Below are 13,426 nucleotides of genomic sequence, written 5' to 3'. Positions count from 1 at the left end.
TTTTTATAGTAATAAAAATTATAAGTGAGGTAAAATAAATAGAATTGAAATTTATTAATAAATAAATGGGATAGAAAGTGAAATAGAGAAGAGAATAAGAAGTCTGATTAGAGTATGTATAGTTTTTAAGACAAAATTAGAATAAAGAATGAATAATTTATAATATAATAGGAAGTGAGATAGAGAAGTGGGTTAGAGATGATCTTACAGATCAAGAGGTGGTCTCCGGATAAAAGCGGTTAATTATTAATTAGTTATGATTATATACGATAATTTTCCCAATTTGCTCATACATTTCTAAATATTTATTACACCCAGCTCCGAGTTGAACACAAATGATGGATCTTGAAACTTTAACTTCTCTTCAGTCCAAAGTAAGACTCTTTATTTTCGTCCGCTTCTTTAAATAAACAACCTGATCAGAGCCAAGAATTCTTCTCCATCAGCACGAAAAATGGATCATTAATCAACGCATGCACGCAGTACGAATGAATGAATTGTTTGTGGTCTCATTTAATTAATTAATGAGGTGGTTTAGGGTCTATGGCTTCTGCTTCTGCTTCTGCTGCATTCCGGAGTGATCCATCTCACGCGAATCACTGCTGGAAGAGGACGGATTGAGGCCATACTCGCTGGTGGCGCCGTACTCGCTGCTGGTATAGTCCTGGTCCGACATCACCATCTGTCTGAACTTCATCATGTCCGCGTTGTAGGCTCCCGTGTCGTATATCGATGTCTCCGTTGTCGGGTACGACTGCGTGCTGTTGGCCGAGCTTTGCCCTGCCTTCCCGTCATTCAGGTCTTCCAGCGATGAGTCTCCCTCTAACGCACGTACAATCTGTGCATTCATCAATCACACACACACTAAATGTATATATATGAGACCTAATTTTGTTAAAGTTGTCGTTTATAAGTAGTAGTATCGCGTACCTGGCTCATCTTGGGGCGTCTTCTAGCAGAATGACGGATGCTAGCGGCGGCGCAGGCCACCAAGCGCCGCATCTCGTGGGGGTCGTAGTTGTTCTCTAGGCGGGGATCCACCAGCTCCTCGTAGTTGCCCTCATCTATTGCTCGTTGCATCAGTGGCCTTGCCTGTTCAGAATTTCATCAATTAATTAATAGTTAATTAAGGCCATGAATTAAATTAATTTGCAAGAGGATAAGAAAATGTTTCTAGAGAAAGAAATAAAAAGACAAACCCAGTCCACTAAGCTGTCCTCCATCATATTACTAGGATCCACTGGTCGCCGCCCGGTTATGAGTTCCAAGAGCATGACTCCGAACGAGAAAACATCGGATTTCTCCGTCAGCTTGCCGCTTGATGCATATTCCGGAGCCAAATACCTGCACCCAACACCATATTTGCAAATTTTTTTGGTCATTAGCATAGCTTCCCACCATCCAAATTGACCAATTTTCATATATGTTATATCCTACTAGTTCAAGATATAATTAACACGCGGGACAAATTAATATGTAATTAATTTGTTTTAGAACTAATTACCCAAAGGTCCCCATCACACGTGTGGAAACATGAGTGTAATTATCAGAAGAGAGTTTGGCCAATCCAAAATCTGCCACCTGATGGATTAATGAAAGAATTAATTGAGAATCGATCGATATCATCAATTATATATATATATATATATATCAACCGCAAGTGTAACATATAGCTAGTTACAACGACAAGGGGGTGATACGTAAAATTACCATGGCTTCAAAGTTATTATCCAGGAGAATGTTGGCAGCCTTGATGTCACGATGGATAATCCGTGGATGGCCTACAATATTACACATATGCGTGTGTTCATCAAAAGATTAGAAACCAAAAAGAACAATAATATTATATAGATGATGTCTAGGGAGATCGATGGAAAATACTTACAGTCTTCGTGAAGGTAGCCAAGCCCTTTGGCAGATCCCAAAGCAATGCGCATCCTAGTTGACCACAACATGATTGGCTGGCCTTTTCCTGCAGCCGAGTTAAAATACATATCCTAAGTATTTGGCATTCATTTCCTCAGAGAGAGAGAGAGAGAGAGCGTGGGATTTTAATTAATTAGAACCCAACCATGAAGATGAAACTCCATGGTTTTGTTGGGAACAAATTCATAGACCAACATCCTCTGGCCATCAGAAATGCAGTATCCCACGAGCGACACAAGATGGCGATGATGGACGCGGCTAATGATTTCAACCTCGGCTTGAAACTCCCTCTCGCCTTGCCCGCTTCCCATCTTCAGGCTCTTCACGGCCACCTCCTTTCCATTTGGCAACACGCCCTTGTGCACGTACCCAAACCCGCCTTGCCCCAGCACATTCGCCTGCGAGAAGCCGCTCGTCGCCGCCGCTAGCTCGTCGTAGGTGAAGCTGCTCTGGCTCATGCCGAGGCCCGGCGATGGGGGTGGCATGCCCATGTAGTGCTGCCCAGAACTGCTGTATTCGCTGCCCGACGCAGGCTGCGGCTGCATCGGTGTCCCCCAGCCGCCGTGTCCGCCTTGCGGTGTTCCCATTAGACCTGGCGGCGGAGGAAGCTTGACCACGTGCTCTCCAGGATGGGGACTGTTGCTCCAGGGCGTTAAGCCGTTGTAGTACTCGCCTAGCATGCATATACATATATGATAAATAAATAATACCAGACCAAGTAATCAGGGAGTCAATGGCTGAGACAGAAGCTTTTCTAATTAGAACCACATTTCTTCATCTCTTTCAAATTATACCAATTAAAATATTGACATTTATATAAAAGTTTTTAAAGGGAGGGGAAGGGAAGGGAATTATCCAATCCAATTAATATATATATATATATATTATATAATAGTAATATTCCATTTTTCATTTGTGTGTACAGAATATTACTAAATATATATATATATTTAATATATTATTAAATATTGTATTTTCATGCATTAATTAATTGATCTTGTAATAATTCCATTAAAATTCTTAATAGAGTTTTTAAGAATTTTTCTCTCTGTAATTCTTGTTCTTTCTATAATTCAATGGGTTATAGTTATGGGAGGTGAAAGAAAGATAAAACTGTGGATTAATACGCACCTTCATGTCCTCGGGGAGGATCCATGTAATAGTGCTCCTTCCTCTTCTTCCTCGAGAAACATATTAAGAAAATAATGACCAGAGCAAGAACCAGAACACCGGCGACGGCCACGCCTATAATAACAGCGGTACTATCCACGGAAGAAGACCACGTCGACGAAGATGAGGACGATGATTTAGAGTCACTAGACGATGTGGATGAAGAGTGAGATGACTTGCTTGATGATGAATGTGGAGGCGAAGGCCCGTCTAGAGACGGCGGCGTTTTACCGTGAGACCGCGGGGCGGGTGCATGATTCAATGCTGGTGTCCTGGGGCTGCGGGAACCGCTTTCAGAAGGCGGCGGTGGGGAAGCGGCGGCGCCGTCCGGATCTGAATCATCAGGCGGAGGCGGTGGCAAGCCTTCTGAATTGGCCGGCGGCGGTGGCGACGGTTGTGACTCGGCGGGTGGGGGTGGCGAAGGAGAGTCCTTTGGAGGCGGTGGGGATTTGCTCCCGGCTGGAGGCGGCGGAGGAGGAGAAGATTCCGGCGGAGGAGATGAGGTCGGTGGGGGAGAGTCGGATGTGGAAGGAGGCGGCGGCGATGGCGTGGTAGTTGAATTAGGATCCGATTCCGGGGACGCAGCAGTCACGGAGTCCATAAGATCGAGACGAATTTCCGGCCAAGATCTACGTTGAAACACGGGCCGGAAACCTCCCCACTCCCTCTCCCTCCCGTAACTGCTCGCCTCAAGAATTCAGAACCTTGAAAAGAGACAAATTAAACCCAGAAATGCCACGAAGATGAATGAATATATTCAAAATGGCATATAAGGATACCTTCGTTTTTACATTCATGCATCATATATATATTATATAACATCATCAAAAACTCACCAAGCTTTCCATTGATCTGGATATACATGAAAAGCTAAACGACGACGGCAAAAACAAAAGGAGCAGCTTTAATTATTAATCCAACATATTATAATTAAGTTAAAATGGTTACAACGTACACGTACTGATCAATGATCATCTTATTGGCATTGATGAATTGATTTGTTTAAAGTTATCATGCATCATGATCATGAGGAGGTGTAAAATGAATGAATGAATGGCAAAAGAAAAAAGAGGTACCTGAGGGGGGGTGGGAATTAATTAGCTAGCTAGGTTAGGATGCCCAATGAAAAGGGAGAGCAAAGGCGGGGGCACTGGGGGAGTTTTTCCATCTTAGAAAGGATGAGAGAAGAGGTCCTACAATGGCGGGCTTGACTGGCGTTCTGTGCGCCAACCACATTCTCCCTGATCTCCAATCTATAGTTTGTTTTCTTCTTCTTCTTTCTCAGGACTTGACAACCCTCAAACGTCTGCTTCTCCACCGCAATTTCTGTTCAACCGCTGTGTAATATTAGCACATATATATATATATATATACCCTAATACCCGCACGATCCAATTTTGTATGCATTTTTATCATTCATTAATGAGAAAGATAATTAAACTACACTCACGCTAAATTCAGGACACCTCTTATTTATTTTAAAAAATTATAATTATCTATTGTTTAAAATTATCTTGGTCGTTTTCCTTTCCCTCGTAGTTCTTTTTCTTTTTTATTTTAAAAATAAATAAATAAAAATATCAGTGATAATCAACTACTGTTTTGGGTTCATATTCATTAAATCTCCAACAACAAATGATTAAGATTTGTCTTTTCAACAAATTATTTTTTTCATCGATAAATAAAAGATAAACAAAAGAGGGATGGAGACACCCAGTGACTAGGACATTCAATTTGAACCTGAAGATGATTTCATCGTGATAGTGATTAACCCATGACTGGGGGAGGGAGAGAAAAGGGAACACATCAACAAGGTCATCCAACGAGGGAAGAGACACTGAAAAGAAATTAAGATGAGGAATATATATATATATAGAGAGAGAGAGAGAGAGAGAGAGAGAGAGAGAGAGAGAGAGAGAGAGAGAGAGAGAATAAAAGGGTAATTTTGGCATTTGAAATTTTTTAGCACTATTAGTTTGTTAAAAGCAAGGGGTTAAATTGTTAATTTGTTGTGCTTAAGAGATTGGTGTCAAAATCAATGAAAGGTCACGTGAATTTTGAGTAAAAATAATAATTATAAAAATAAAATCTCAAATATGAAGATATCGTCACGGGGTTGGAATTTGAAAGATGGAGCCTCGTGATTTTCCTGAAACGAGAAGAGGATCAAGGAAGCATCACTCTGAGAGAGCTAAAAGGGGGATGATTGGACATGTATATCCAAAACGGCATGCCATATGGCCTTTAGCAGGCTGGAAAACGGAGCAATTGACAAGAATTAGAACCTGGTGCTGTTTGTCCATTGTTGGCAACTTCAAGTTGCCTTGCACTCGCTACATAAAACATCATCTGCATTTAAAAACACATAGGATCTTATATGGTAAATATGTACAGCACTGGTAAAAGATTATGGTTCAAACATGTCCCAGTTAATCAGAAGACAATATATATAGTAGCTAAGTCAACTTTGAAACAAAAACTTGGGAAGAAGCACATGATGAACATCAAGGAGATATGAGAAACGTATCATTCGGGCGCCACAGATACGAGGCTGTTCACGTATGGCAGGTACCTTGCTCTGAAATGTCCTTCCCTGCTAACAACCTTAGCCTTTTGATCTCTCACATTGTATGAGTATACGACACTGCCGACTAAAATCATCAAAGTGTCACTGTCAACACAGGGCAAAACCCGGCAGGTTCGAGTCACCATGTCAGGATGTTCAAGGCCGAGAACGATGCTCTGCTTCAGGCTCATGTCCATTCCTCCATGGATGCCAATGCTGTAGATGCCTCTATTTTGATACTGTGCCTGGATGTAACACAACTCGCCTCGCATTTGAGTTAGAACACCTTCTACTGCATTGCTGCCTGGAGGAAGAGGCAGAGTCCCACAAACTTCATTTTTCATATCAAAGGCCAGTATGTTACCTGATGTTGTTTCCCAGTAAGTTACTCTGTTCATGTAGAAACCGCCTTTCAAAGCTGAATTTCCCAGCTCGACAACATTTTCTGCAGGGCATCTCCAAGATTTTGTCTCTGAAGAGTAAATTTCAAAACAAACTAAGGGCACGTCCATTAAAGTGAAGGCACATATAACCTCAAAATGTGCTGCAATGTTGAGCACTGAAGGTTCAAAGGCAAGCACTATAGCTGGTGCAGATCCATGGTAAAAGCTTGGCTGAGGAAGCATTTTCCATTCCTTGGTTGCAGGGTTGCAGATATAGTATACATTTTCTCCAAAACAGCCTTGGCATAGAAGCAGGCCATTGCAGGAGCTTCTGATCAAGACGGATTCTGGCAAGAAACCAAGGTGAGGGCTAGGAACCCCATAAGCAGATTGATCAAGTGCCATGAAAATGGGATCTGAGTTATCAAGCTGACAAAAGAACCCAGACACATCTTGAAAGAGATAGCTTTGCTTGTGTGCTAAGAAGGGACTACTGATCCAGCTATCCCAGTCCTTGGAGACGGCTTTGAACCGCATGAGTGATTTGGCAGGAAGGAAAGGAAGGGCATGCTCCTTCACCACATCTTTAACTTCCAAGTCCTCCTTACGCTTGATATGCATGGGCATTCTGAACACGTCTGACCTTTGTTTCTGATAAGTAGGAGACCTAACTTGGAATCTTTCCTCCTATAATTCAGAGAGGCATAAGATGCAGAAGACAGGGTCAGTGACCAAGTGAAGCTATTGATATTTGATTCTTCTTAAACATTATGGGTTCTAGACCATTAAGACTGTTTTGAGAATATTTTTTCTATCTTACCCATCTGTTGTACATTCTTTATAATCTTTCATACTTGTTTATTACCTATTTAAGTTAGAGTCGCATATCCTGTATATATTCATTGTATGCATCTAAGAAATAGACAATACAAAATACCTCATCTTCATTCTTTCATCTCTTTTAACATGGTATGAGAGCCATGTTTCTTCCAACAAACATTATTTATATTTTCCCACAAGATCACTAATTATTGACAACCAAACGCAAACATGCAACTCAAAACATTTTCGACTCAATTATAAAAGAAGTCAGAACCAAGCAATGCAAGTGTTAAGGCAACACACATAATGAATTAACTGCTAGTTCTAAGTTAATTTCCTGGTTACTTTATTCGGTTAAGATTTTTATATTCCATATATTTGAACCTCTCCCAGACAGTTCCACTGAATTAGCTTCAGTGTCTTCCTTCTAAAGGACCAAAATGGGTAGTTTCTTTTTGCTTTATCTGTCATGCAAAACACTAACACTAACATCAACTCCAAAATATAATCATTCACTTCTTGATTAAAACTTGAAAATTCTACTTTGATTAGAATGCATGCCATGACAAATTCATTGTCACTGCCCGTGCCTGAACAGACCTTTCCATTCTTCAAAGGTTTATTTTCTGAGGAAGAGCCTTCTCGATCAGAATCAGTTAAACACAACTTTTCCCAATCAACCTTCTCAGAAGAGTCTTCTCCATCAGAATCAGTCAGGCGGAGCTTCTCCCAGTTAACCTTCTCAGACAAAGAGGAGCCACCATCGCTGCATTCCATTTCATTGCCCTGAAAAACACCAAAAGTGTTATCTTTCACATCTCAATTAAAAACCGAAAATTCAATACACCTTATCTAGTAGACAAAAAGCCAGTCAACAGCATACCACGTCCAACCCGCCATCATTCTCCATGTCTGAAGACTCTGTACACTCGACTCCATCCCTGTGAGGTTCACTTTCTCTAGAAAAGCTTCCGTCATCAGAATCAGTCACGCAGAACTCACCCCAAGTAATCATCTCACAGGAGTCATCATCGAAAGTGTAGTCCATTTCACTGCCCTCGTGCTCCATTATCCTACAATTTGAATTAGCTTTGATTAGTAAGAGAGCAGCATTGTTTCATTCATCAACCACCTAAGGCTTGAGTTTCAGAACTTTCATGTAATTTACCAAACAGGTTCCGCGAGAAGAGAACCTCAAAAGGATATTAAGAATACAAGGACTTAAAAAGTTAAATCTGTTCCTCGAATTGTGTTTCATTTGAAGAGAATTCATGGTGGGAAAAACAAGAGAAATACGTGTAATCACATAGGGATTATCGGCTCATCTTTTCCAGAAAATTCATGCAAGATTAAGTAGGAGAAATTTAACTTACAGGAAAGCCAGTTATCCCGATCCTGTCATAACGAACTTTGAATTATTATCCAAAATGAAAAACTCATCAAGATCCCACTTTCAGAAAAAGCTAAAGCACAGCACGCATCAAGGACCGAGATTACACTGAAGAGACTAAATTAACAAAATATGAAAACAGAAGTACCAATCGCAGGAGACCTATTACTTTATGGCCAGCATATTCTCCCAACCTCAGGTCAGAGTCAAGTTAGATTAAAAATGCTTTCTTTCCTTGCTAAAATGTTTTCCCTCAGAAATGCAAGCTAAGTATGCTCCAGATTTTTTCTTTTGTATTATTAACAGTACGGCCTGCACTAAGCGACAACCGATGACAAGGAAAGATAACAAGCTAACCATGGTTAAGAGAAACTTAATGACTAAGCAAAGCCTGGTTGCATGCACTTGAAAGAAACTCAAAACAATTAAAAACATAAAGGGAGCAAAATAGATAAAGTTGCATTTCAACTATTCCAAAACCAAAATATATCATATATGTAATTTTCTAAAGGAACAGACAAAAATCCCCAAAATTTTGCAACTTCCAGGGACCAGATTGATCTCAGAGAACCACAATTACTCGGTAGTTTGAGGTATCTTCGTCTCATCTTCAAGACGATCCTATTCACAAAAAGACGGAGATGAATCGAGTGAAGTACGGAACTGTAAACGAGTGAAGCGAAGCGGTAGAAAGCGGTTCAAATCGTTTCGATTCTTCAGCGCAGAAACAGAGTGAGAAGGACCCGAGAGAGATCTCATATCATGAAGAACGAGGACGATCGTGAAGAGAAGACTTACCGGTGAAGTCGAAGCGGTTGATCAGAGAGCGGTGGGAGTGAGAGAGAGGAGAGAAGGGAAGGAAGGCCCTGGTTGATGATGGAAGACTTGGGTGACTTTATGGCATTTCACGGCTACTTCGAGGGGGCACCTGTCTTTGAGGTTATTGGTTGGTTTGGACGCTTTGCTTGCTCGAGTCTTTGCTCTCTGTCTTTGGAATACTCTACTCTACTCTACTCTACTCGGGTAGACTTGACTTCGAAAGCTGATGAGGGTCCAACTCCAAACCGTGTTTCATTTTCTTTTCATTTCTACAATTTTCGGGGTCAAAAAAAAAAAAAAAAAGGGGAAAATAGTGTTTGATTTCCGTTTCCCTTTCCAGAAAAATGAAAATAAAATAGAAGTTATGAAAAGCCCTTTCCTTTAGTTTTTTAATTTCAGCTATTTCTCTTGACAATTGATGGTAAAATTAAATAATATTTTCAATTTTTTATTTTTCTAACTCAAAGGGAAGGCAATGGAAAACCTGAAATTGAATGAAAATTTCCCACAACATTTTCAAACAGCCTAATATTTAATTTAAATTGGTAATTTTATATAATGAAATGACTAATAATATGTACCATTTATTTTAATAATAATAATAATAATAATAATAATAATAATAATAATTGTTAAAATACATGCAATATAACATATTCAAGTGGGCTGATTATTCTATTCGATACAAGAGAAACTCTTATTATTTTCATCAAATAACAAAGTCTTTAATATACAAACATCATCCAATGAGTATGTGACAAAGATAAGGGGATTTTGAATGATCTATTTGACAAGAACAGGGTAGGGAGGGTCGTGATTGAATCTCATCTCACTAGGAAGACTGACTAAATATGTTAACATAAATGCAAATTACAAAGCACATGAAAGGGACGATCGAGGTACATGATAGGGCACAATCTAGTAGGATCTCTTAACATAAAACCACACAAATAGATGCAATCAGTGGGCACTACATGGAAGGATGGGACATGCATTTAAGAACATTCAAAATCATCCTAAATCATAAGACTATAAATATAAGCACGTTACCCTTAATTGTAACACATTTCATATTTTCTAATATAAGAGTTTTAAATTTTCTCCACTAATATTCTCTTTATGTTCTTTTGTTAAGGGGTGAGCAAACGTTTAGTTAAACCGAACTAATTGAACTAAATTGAAAAGTTTGATCAGTTCGGTTCGATTTTTCAAAAAGAGCAATTCGGTTCGATTATATTTTTCTTTAAAAATTGGTTATTCAATTCGGTTTAGTTATTTTAATAAAAATACTCAAAAAATTGAACCGAACGTGTAGTAAATACCCCCGGCGAATCCAACTGCTCACACCCCCCACGCGAATTGAACTGGCCACCCCCCTCACGGGAGGCGCGACACCCTATGGACCATGTCTGTACTTCTCTTCGTTCTTCTCTCTCTCTATCTCTCTCTTGCGTCTCGCCATTTTGTCTTTTCTTCTTTTCAAATTCCAGTCTTCACAGATTTGGCGATGGAAAAGACAAAGACGAAGACGAAGGCTCTTCGATTCTTCGTAAATCAGGTACTGGCCGAAGGCTCTTCGTCTTCATCTCTTCTTTCTCCCTTCAGCATCCGTTGTCGATGTCGAACAAAGAGACGAAGACGAAAACGTTGTCGATGGTTTTTCAATAAGTTTTTCGGCTACTTCTCTTTTACATTGAAAGTTTGAAACTTAGATCTATTAAAGTCTAACTATTAGATGCTTTTAATTTTTTGATATGTGGGTCATCGTGGTTGGGGGAATCTGATGATCGGTTCCGATCATTGGAATCGCTAGCCGACTAGATGGCTAGTAGCAATAGCAAGGCCGATCTCTTGGTTATTTTGTGTTCCGGTTCGATTTTCGATTCGGTTCAGTTAGCATGATTTAGGTTTCGATTAGTTCAGTTTGTTGAGGTTAGTCGGTCGGTTCGGTTCGATAATGGTTTGATTCATAATTTTTGGTAAGTTTGATTATAACTGATTGCACACCCCTACTTTTTGTGGGTTCTTATGATATGTAATTTTATAATGACTTAGGCATCATTAAGTGGGTGATTATGAGTTAATCAAGACCTCATGACACAAAAACGAGTATTATGATTGTAACATAGAAGCAACTTATTTGTCATGTGATAGATAAATGGGTTGAAACTTGAGAGTGGCTTTATTAAAGGCATCGGACCATTATCTGCCCCAAATGAACTTTAGGCGTAAATTTTACATGGATTCGGGTAATTTTATTTTATTATTAGTAAATTCGTAACAAATTAACATTTGATAGTCCAATTAGTAAGTTGTCCTTAGGGATTATTAAACGTTCCGATAGTCCAATCTAAAAATATGAAGATTCATATATAAATCATAATCATGAATACTAACTAATTTATATTAATTGAATTTTTGTATTTTAACATCTAACACTTTAACGGGATGTTTGGTGTAAGAGAAACTTTTTTATTATTGAGATTCATAATTCTTGATTTTTTAGAATAATCTTGTGAATATTTGATTATCAGAATTTATGTAATTCTATATTTGGTTAGTTTTAAAAATTCTTAAGAATATTAAATATTCTTTTATGAAAATCTTATATTTTTATGTTTGGTTTAAATGCAACATTCTTAAAAATCTATGTTATTTTTTCAAAATTATTATCCTTATTTAATTTTTCGTTTAAAAATGATAAATTTCTTATAATATATAAAATATTGAGACCCACAATCTCTTTATGAAGTAAAAAAATATTATTTTTTTACACATTACGTATATGTGCGTGTGTGTATATATACATAATATATATATATATTTGTATAAGAGAGTAAGGGATGTTTTAGTCTTTTTATTTATTAAAAAAAATTTAATCTATGAAAATTCGAGATTCTCAACCCCCTCTTATGAAAATCTTTTTGTGAGAAAGTTAATTAAAAATAAATCCTAAAAATGTTATTTTTTAGTATTATTTCTTTAAAAAAATTATATCAAATATGAGAATGTAAATTTTCAACCTAATATTTTCAAGAATCTAAAAATTTTTTGCCCTAAGATTAAGTTATCAAATGATATTATATGTACCCGGTAATACCTATGGCTTCACTACTTAATTTTTTTGTTGGTTGATTTTATTTTATTTTTATTTTTTCTAATTGTTTTTTAAAGAGAAAATTTTATTTTCTACAGAATAATTTTTCTATTAAATTTTGATTTTTGATTCTACATGTTAATTACAAGTAAAATCAATAACGTTTGAATTGGATTTATCTTTATTTTTTATAGCTGTATTATTACCCATACAATTCTTTTTATATATACCTTTTAAAACAAATCAACAACTATATAATTCATTTCACAGAATATAAAATTCATTGTTGACTCCCCTATTTCTTCTAGCATGGCGCGCGTGTAGTATTTCTTTAATTTTTTATTCTTATGTTGATAAATTCTTCATACAGTATGATGTATTAAAATACATACACAAAAAATATTATTATTAAATTTGCGAGTCAATTTGCATAATTTTATGAATTTATCCATCACGTAGCTCTGAACAAGTCAAGTCGCTTAAAAAATTAAAATTTAATAAAATCAAAGTTTGCTCGCGATTCAAACCAGTAAACAAAGTAAATTTCTAAATTTACTAAGTTTAACTTTGATGCATTGATTCAATCATTCGAGAGGTGTCCCCTACTAATCTTAAGCCTTTACCTCTCTTAAGTCACCTTACCAGTATTCTCTCTTATTGCCCAGTTGTTGAGAGTCATCGTTGATTCATAAGTACAAGTTATCTCGAGTTATCATTGATGAATCGACGTTTCCATTGCTCACTTGTCTAGTGTCGCCATTTTCATGCAACACAAATCAATTCACTTCACAACCCTAATTGCTCGGTGCCACAGTCAATTCAACTTAAAAGGGTATCATGTATGCTTATTCTATTTCTTCTTTTATCTGTTTCTTAGTCTGATTTTTATCTGCCATCAATTCCTATTTGTTTCTTCAATAATTAAATTCACACTTTCATCTATTTTTTCTTCCTTTGCGTTTAATGTGGTATACTTCCTCATGTTATTGATCATCAAGAGAATCTCTGGAATTGCCTATCTAAACAGAAAGAACAACTTTAATTCGAGTATATGATGTCCAAATTCCTTTAGTAGGGAATCAAATGCCACCATCCTAAAAGCAATTCTTTATTAAATTCCTATCTAAATTTCTCATCATTTATAAGAAGTAAAATTATATCATGTTATTAAGAAATATTAATTTATTTTTTATAAAATTATATTATTCTAAATATATATTTACATATGTTAAAAAAATTAATTATCCCTAAAA

At 37.4% G+C, this 13,426-nt stretch overlaps 2 protein-coding genes across 4 annotated transcripts; both read right to left on the bottom strand.

The window, feature by feature from the left end:
• Positions 1-256: 256 nt before the first annotated feature.
• On the bottom strand, positions 257-5,500 carry LOC127804661 (proline-rich receptor-like protein kinase PERK7). The gene is made up of 10 exons (XM_052341569.1): positions 5,382-5,500; positions 4,173-4,422; positions 3,058-3,800; positions 2,072-2,599; positions 1,886-1,972; positions 1,711-1,781; positions 1,505-1,581; positions 1,200-1,344; positions 931-1,092; positions 257-838 (listed from the first exon to the last, which is right to left on the bottom strand). The coding sequence occupies exons 3-10, from the start codon at positions 3,695-3,697 to the stop codon at positions 542-544; spliced, it is 2,007 nt and encodes a 668-aa protein (XP_052197529.1). The 5' UTR covers positions 3,698-3,800; positions 4,173-4,422; positions 5,382-5,500; the 3' UTR covers positions 257-541.
• On the bottom strand, positions 5,435-9,268 carry LOC127804662 (uncharacterized). Of its 3 annotated transcripts, XM_052341571.1 has the most exons (5): positions 9,056-9,268; positions 8,241-8,262; positions 7,751-7,940; positions 7,468-7,653; positions 5,435-6,732 (listed from the first exon to the last, which is right to left on the bottom strand). In XM_052341571.1, the coding sequence occupies exons 3-5, from the start codon at positions 7,934-7,936 to the stop codon at positions 5,623-5,625; spliced, it is 1,482 nt and encodes a 493-aa protein (XP_052197531.1). In that variant the 5' UTR covers positions 7,937-7,940; positions 8,241-8,262; positions 9,056-9,268; the 3' UTR covers positions 5,435-5,622. The 3 variants fall into 3 exon arrangements, with proteins under 3 accessions (XP_052197531.1, XP_052197530.1, XP_052197532.1); XM_052341570.1 differs by lacking the exon at positions 8,241-8,262 and having other exon boundaries at positions 9,056-9,266; XM_052341572.1 differs by lacking the exons at positions 8,241-8,262; positions 9,056-9,268 and adding an exon at positions 8,838-8,878.
• Positions 9,269-13,426: the final 4,158 nt, after the last annotated feature.

Source organism: Diospyros lotus, chromosome 6 (assembly GCF_014633365.1).
Source record: "Diospyros lotus cultivar Yz01 chromosome 6, ASM1463336v1, whole genome shotgun sequence".
Lineage (NCBI taxonomy): Eukaryota > Viridiplantae > Streptophyta > Magnoliopsida > Ericales > Ebenaceae > Diospyros > Diospyros lotus.
Note: the sequence above shows the minus strand (reverse complement) of the source record. Positions and strands in the feature narration are given on the sequence as shown.

Coding starts and splice junctions, on each gene's coding strand:
- LOC127804661 (XM_052341569.1), bottom strand. CDS start 3,697: ATGGACTCCGTGACTGCTGCGTCCCCGGAATCGGATCCTAATTCAACT. Junction 1,582..1,710: donor ATAATAACTTTGAAGCCATG/GTAATTTTACGT, acceptor TTAATCCATCAG/GTGGCAGATTTTGGATTGGC. Junction 839..930: donor GACGCCCCAAGATGAGCCAG/GTACGCGATACT, acceptor ATGAATGCACAG/ATTGTACGTGCGTTAGAGGG.
- LOC127804662 (XM_052341571.1), bottom strand. CDS start 7,936: ATGGAGCACGAGGGCAGTGAAATGGACTACACTTTCGATGATGACTCC. Junction 7,654..7,750: donor ATGATGGCGGGTTGGACGTG/GTATGCTGTTGA, acceptor GGTGTTTTTCAG/GGCAATGAAATGGAATGCAG. Junction 6,733..7,467: donor AACCTTTGAAGAATGGAAAG/GTCTGTTCAGGC, acceptor TCTGAATTATAG/GAGGAAAGATTCCAAGTTAG.